Below are 6,000 nucleotides of genomic sequence, written 5' to 3' on the forward strand. Positions count from 1 at the left end.
TAATATTAATATTATTAATAATATTTAAAGTAAAATCAGGTTTCGCTGCCTGGTTTTCCCAGTCACTGCCTGCCTGCCTGCCTGTGAGGACATGCAGGTGGCAAATACTCAAGGTGACTCTGGAGCAGGAACAGGTGTGACGTAGGGAGGCCACTTCCGCCTGCCTACCCCTGAGGACCTTGTTTTGGGGCTGCCCCTTCAGCCAGCTTAGTGTGGGAGGCCGGTGGGGAGAGATAGACAGGCCAAGGTGGGACAAGGCAAGAGGACTGGAGGTCACTGTCACCATGGGCATGAGCATGGCCCTTCTTTGCCCAGCCTCATGGCCAGGCAGCCTGGATGACTCTGGAGTCCCAGGCCACTAACCCAATCTCTGCGGGCAGGGTATATACTATTCTTGTGTCCCCAGCACCTGGCATCTGGCCATTACATCAGTTACGAGTCTTGAGTTTCAAGCAATGGGAACTGAGTAATTAATCCAAGCAGAATGGGGTGTATTGAGGGCCATGTCAGAATCCAGGAAAGAGCCTGGGTTCAGGCCCCAGGAAGGGCAGGGCCAGGGAAGCACTTGGGGCATCCTCTCTGGGTGCTGCCTTCAGAGGACCACCCTCCTTTGCTCAGGAGTTAGACTCCTGGGAGAGAGCCTGCCTGGCTCAGTGTGGGAGAGGCTCCATCACCACCAGCTGGGCAGGTGGGAGAGGCTCCATCTGCACCACCAGCTGGGCAGGTGTGAGCTGCCAAGGCAGAGGAATGAGTCTAGCACATCCTTTATTGACGCCTCCCACTCTCCCAGGCAACACTCTCCAATGACCTTTTTCAGTCTAGGACCACATAGCTTCGTGGCTTTATGGCTCCCTGCCTAGTCCACCTTCCAGGCTTCCCTGTGCTTTCTCAACGTCTGTATTTGTACATGCATAAAGCACTGTGGAGCTCCCACTCTGTCCTCTGCTTTAGGTACTAGGGCTACATGGAGGGTAAGAGACCAAGTCCTGCCTCCACAGAACATTCATCCCAGTGGAGGAGGCGGCCAGGATGGAAGTCAGCCTCAGAGCCCATTCCTTTGTGAGTGTCCCCAGAGGCTCCCTTTGCTCAAATATCTCCCCCAACCCCAGTCAGCCTTCTTCTGTCTGTGATCCCCTAAACTTGACCCCTTGAGGACAGAGGTTGCATCTTGATCAGGCCTGAGAAGGTGTTTGATGAATGTGCAGTGGATGAGGGAAAGAATTAATGATGAACTCGCTGGGGAGGGGGTTCCTAGTGGTAACCAAAGGTGGCATTGAGAGCTGGGTAGGATTACTCATCACTTAAAGATTCTATTCTTTGTGAAACTCTAAGCCTCCCTTCTTGCCTGCAGGAAACACCAGAGCTGGTGGCGAGCCTTAGACAGCAAACTGCGAGGAGACCTCATAAGCAAAGGATTAGAAAAGATGCTGTGGGCTCGCAAGAGGAAGGAAAGGTAATGATGGGCACCTGCCTGCGTGGCTGGGCTGGGGGTGCGCCAAGCTGCCTGTGTGCCGGGCTGGGGAGGCAGGAGGTGACAAGGAAGAGGAGATTGCTGCAAACAGACAGAGATTTGTGACCCTGAAGATCACAAATCTTTATGCAGTGGGCTGGGTTTAGAAGCTAAAGATGAGCTTGTGGCCACTAGTGAGAGAATGTTCTCAATATTTATGAGCATTTAAGTTACTGTATTTATTTTAGCTAACGGCTATTTTTAATGGCATGTAATTAGAAGAATTCCTGTAGCTACTTAGGCTACTGTTCAGAAAGCCCTTTCATGTCTTGCTGCATTAAGCCTTCCAGAAAGTGGGGATGGTAAAATGGAAACTCGGGGCAGTGGGGTCAGAAGAAAAAGCCCCAGGCCTGCAGCTGGTGAACAGTGACCATGAGCTTTGGGGCTGCCTCACTGACCCCCTTTATTTCCTTAAACTTCCAACCTTGTGCTTTTTACCTTCAACCCAATGCCTTTTTCCTTGGCTGTGGCTATCACACACCTAGAGAGCAGAGGGAAGTGAGGGGCAGAGCAGTCTTAGATTGCTGCAAACTGTTGACCAAAGTGTCTCCTGTGATTCCAGCTAGAGAAGGTGGGTAACAAAAAGCAGCATCAGGTAGATTCCTAAGGGATTGAACAGTGCTATCGATGTGTACTCCAGAAGCAGTGGCTGTTCAAGGGACGTCTCTACCTCAGTCCTGCCCCTTCCACAACTGCTCAGAGCTAAGTTGAAGGTGCTGAGACCAAGCTTCATGGAGTGTTCATGTAAAAACTTGGAACCATTAGCAGCCTGGTTATCATAATATAGTCTCAGATCTAAGTTAGATCAGGATATTGGTCAAAAGAAGTACATGTGATCCTAGATAAAGAAAATGAAATTCCATCTATGGAACTCTAAAGTATACCATTAGGAACATTCCTAGGCTGCGCTAATAGAAGTGGAGTGGATTCAGATCAAGAAACGTGATGGTCCCACTGTCCTGGCTCACTGTGCTGGCCTTTGCTCTGTCTAGAGGCACCATGGATCTATGGTGGAGAGACGGAGCTGGGTTTGAATCCTTGTACAGACTTACTAGCTGCAAGTGCGGTAATTAGTGGTGACGGCAATGGAGCAGAATCTACTACATACCTCTGGGAGGGTCAGCAAGCCTGCCAGTGACATGCAGCAGGTGCATCCCCCATGACATGGCCTTGTTCTGCCCTGCTTGGGCAGAGAGAGAGCGTTGTGGCTTTCGGGATGTATAGGGCTCTTGGTGGTGGTCATGGTCACTATCAAGAGCACCCTGGGAGTCAGAGGTTGGACTAGGCATGGCCAAGATTCCAGCACCCTTTTTATGGGACATTCTCAAAGTGTGCTGCACTCTTCTATGGCAAGCACATTGTGCCTGACTTCTAACTGTTGCTTTGTAACCAGGTTTCATCAGGCTGCTTTTAGCATGAGTCCCATAAGGTGTACTCATAAATGCTTAGCCATTGGCTGGTGGGGAGGGGAACAGTGGTTTCTGATTTGTAGCATTTGCCAATTTCTGTGGCGTAAATATTCCCACCATGACTGATCTGATGTCACACTAACAACGTGATGACAGTGGGCTCGCAGAAGTCCTGAAAATGGAATGGTCGTGAGCCAGGAGGAGCTGACTGCAGTGTGCCACTGTCACAGGCTGCTGCTAGTTTTATAGCAATCTGGTGACCAAGGGGGAAAATAACCTTTCCTTAAAATGACATTGGATTGGGGAATTCAGGACTCAAAGGGGGAGTCTCTTGGAGAACTCAGCACACTCTGGAGGGTACATTACCAAAAATGTTGAATTTGATCTTTTCTTTCTTCTTTAGCATATTAAAGAAGACATGTCTCCCTCTCAGAGAGAGGATGATATTCTCTGGAAAAGGGAATTGGCCACACCTGTCACTGGAGCCCATTGGCGAACTGGCCCCTGTACCCATTGTAGGGGCAGAAACCATTGATATATTAAACACGGGAGAGAAGCTCTTTATATTCAGAAATCCAAAGGAGCCAGAGATCTCACTGCGTGTTCCTCCCAGGAAAAAGAAGAACTTTCTGAATGCCAAAAAGGCCACACAGGCCCTGGGCATGGACTAGCCCAAGGGAAAGCCCCACAGGAGCATCTGACAACAGAAGGGATTATTTTCTCCTGCCCACCAGTGTGTGTGTGTGTGTGTGTGTGTGTGTGTGTGTGTGTGTGTGTTTATAATGTACAACTTGCAAATATAAATTGCACATGCAGAAGGCACAGACCCCCCCCCCCATGCATGCCCACTTTCGCTGACTTGGTTTAATCTTGTCTCATGAATTTCCAGATGGCCCACTCTCTTCCGTATCACAAGGACATGAGCACTCCCTTTCAGCCTCACCTCCCCAGGGCCCTGAGGGAGACCCCTACCCTGCAATCCACACCACATCCTCTGCTGTATAAGGTATGGGCTATGTGGTGATAGCCAGATTCTCTGCTCTTAATGTTTTGTGTTTCTTACATACTCTATTTTTATAAAGGGAACTTTAAAAAATAAATGTGTTTTGCACAAAGCTCTAATGAAACCCATGTTTGCTTTATGTAGGGAGTGTTTATTTGTAATTATGTCTTGTGTTTTCTTCCCTCTGTGGTGTTCAATAGAAAGATTCACCCTCCATCACTCCAGTTGCCAAAAAATGTGCCAGCCCCTGGGGTCTACCTTCACCAATTCAAATCAGGGTTATTTTCCCATTTTACAAATGAGGAAATTCAATGGCATAGAAAACTGAAGTGATTTTTACAAGGTCATAAAGCTAATAAATAGGAAAATCAGGATTCACACTTTATGGCCCCCAAACCTTATCCTTTGTCCTGGCCTTGATCCATGGACACATAACATCCCTCACACGGTTACTATAAATAGACTATGTCAAGTCCTCATGTCTCGCCAGGCTCCTGTGTGAGTGCTGACCCTTTCGATCCACAGCATTGCCTGAGGCCAGTGATGTTTCACTGGGGCTGGACCACATATGTTATCAGCAAGGCAAGTAATACAATTACAGTGGGTATTTCCTGATAGTAGGGGATGATGAGGATGGACATCCTCTCACCAGCAAGGGAAGAAAGGGATGGTTGATAAAAGATCAAACATCTGTCACATGAGAGGTGCTGCTAGACCCTTCCAACAACTTTAACCTACTTTTTAATGGTCACGTATACCCCAGCAAAGGGAGTATCCCTATTCCCATTTTACTGCCAAGGAAGCTGAGACTCAGAGTTGAAATCATTTGCCCACAATCAAACCACCTCTATGGGAGGAATCCTCAATTTGAACCTGAGTCTCCTCACTAAAACGCTTATCTGCCGTGGATGCCCCGTTGCCATTGGCAACAAGAAGACTAAGTCTTGTTTGTGGTTTCCTATTAGCATGCAGGCAGCACCGGGACAGGGACCGTGGCTGGGGTTGCACTTCTCCCAGGGGATAGCAGCCGTGCACCGTCTTCAGCTGCCACTTGACTGGCTGCACTGGCGGGAATGTGCAGGTAAGCAGTTTGAACGCAGGAGAGAAGAGATGATGGCGCCAGTTTTCCCATCCATCAGAAGGTCCAGTGGGCCTTGAGTGAGGACAGAGAAAGAGCAGTGATTTTTACACACAGGACAGCAGAGTGGAGAATGCACGGTCCTGGGAATAAACAGACTGGAGTTCAAATCCTGCTCCACTACTTGTGAGCCATGTGTATCTGGGCAGGTAGATACAACTGGGTCTATAAAGTCTACCACATCTATGTCCTTCTCTTCCTCTTTAAGGCAAATGTCTGCATTTCTGATAATTTCCTGCTTCTATAAGGGCTCTGCTAGAATTATGCATGGTTGAAAGTAGATTGCATGCAAAGATTTCAAAAAATAGCTCAAAATTATAGGCCGAAGACTGATTGAAGAGGCTATTGACAACAACAGGAGGTGCCCAAGCTGCTCAAAATCTAGCATTTGAACCAGTAACTCCTTATGTTAATAGAGAAAGACTAACTACTGATTTACCTTTTGTAAAATCACTGCACAAAAAAAAATGCCAAGATGGGTTGGGGAAAGCCTGTTTCTGGAATCAGATAGACTGGGTGTAAATTGTGGCTCTTCAACTTCTCAGCAGTTACTTTACCACTCTGAACTTCAGTCTCTTCATCTGTGAAACAGAGGTCCTAATGCCTTACTTTAGAATAGGGATGTTGTAAAGAGTGAAGATACCAGATATTATGCCTGTAATGTTGATGAAATGTTGGTGGGCAATAAGGTAGCTTATTTATTTGATTATATTTTAACAACTTCACAAAAATCAATCCAATATAATATGGTTTGGCTCTGTGTCCCCCACCTAAATCTCACCTTGAGATGTTATCCCCGTAATCCCCATGTCTCAAGGACAGGACCAGGTGGAGACAGTTGGATCATGGGAGCAGTTTCTCTCATACTGTTCCTGGGAGAGAGTCTCACGAGATCTGATGGCTTTGTAAGTGTCTGGCATTTCCCCGGCTGGCACTCCTC

The 6,000-nt window shown here is 47.6% G+C and overlaps 1 protein-coding gene across 6 annotated transcripts in view; it reads left to right on the forward strand.

Moving 5' to 3' along the window:
• The window catches only part of EVC2 (EvC ciliary complex subunit 2), a 156,265-nt gene extending 152,231 nt beyond the window's left edge, over window positions 1-4,034 (forward strand). For 5 of the 6 annotated variants that reach the window (XM_074395877.1, XM_074395878.1, XM_074395879.1 and 2 more), the window contains 2 exons: window positions 1,352-1,453; window positions 3,323-4,034. In XM_074395877.1, the coding sequence (XP_074251978.1) occupies window positions 1,352-1,453; window positions 3,323-3,590 (370 nt within the window). In that variant the 3' untranslated portion in view covers window positions 3,591-4,034. Of the gene's footprint in view, window positions 1-1,351; window positions 1,454-3,322 lie in introns of those variants that run through there. The other variant, XM_074395880.1, reaches the window with a different exon arrangement.
• Window positions 4,035-6,000: the final 1,966 nt, after the last annotated feature.

This window comes from Saimiri boliviensis, chromosome 3 (genome assembly GCF_048565385.1).
Source record: "Saimiri boliviensis isolate mSaiBol1 chromosome 3, mSaiBol1.pri, whole genome shotgun sequence".
NCBI lineage: Eukaryota > Metazoa > Chordata > Mammalia > Primates > Cebidae > Saimiri > Saimiri boliviensis.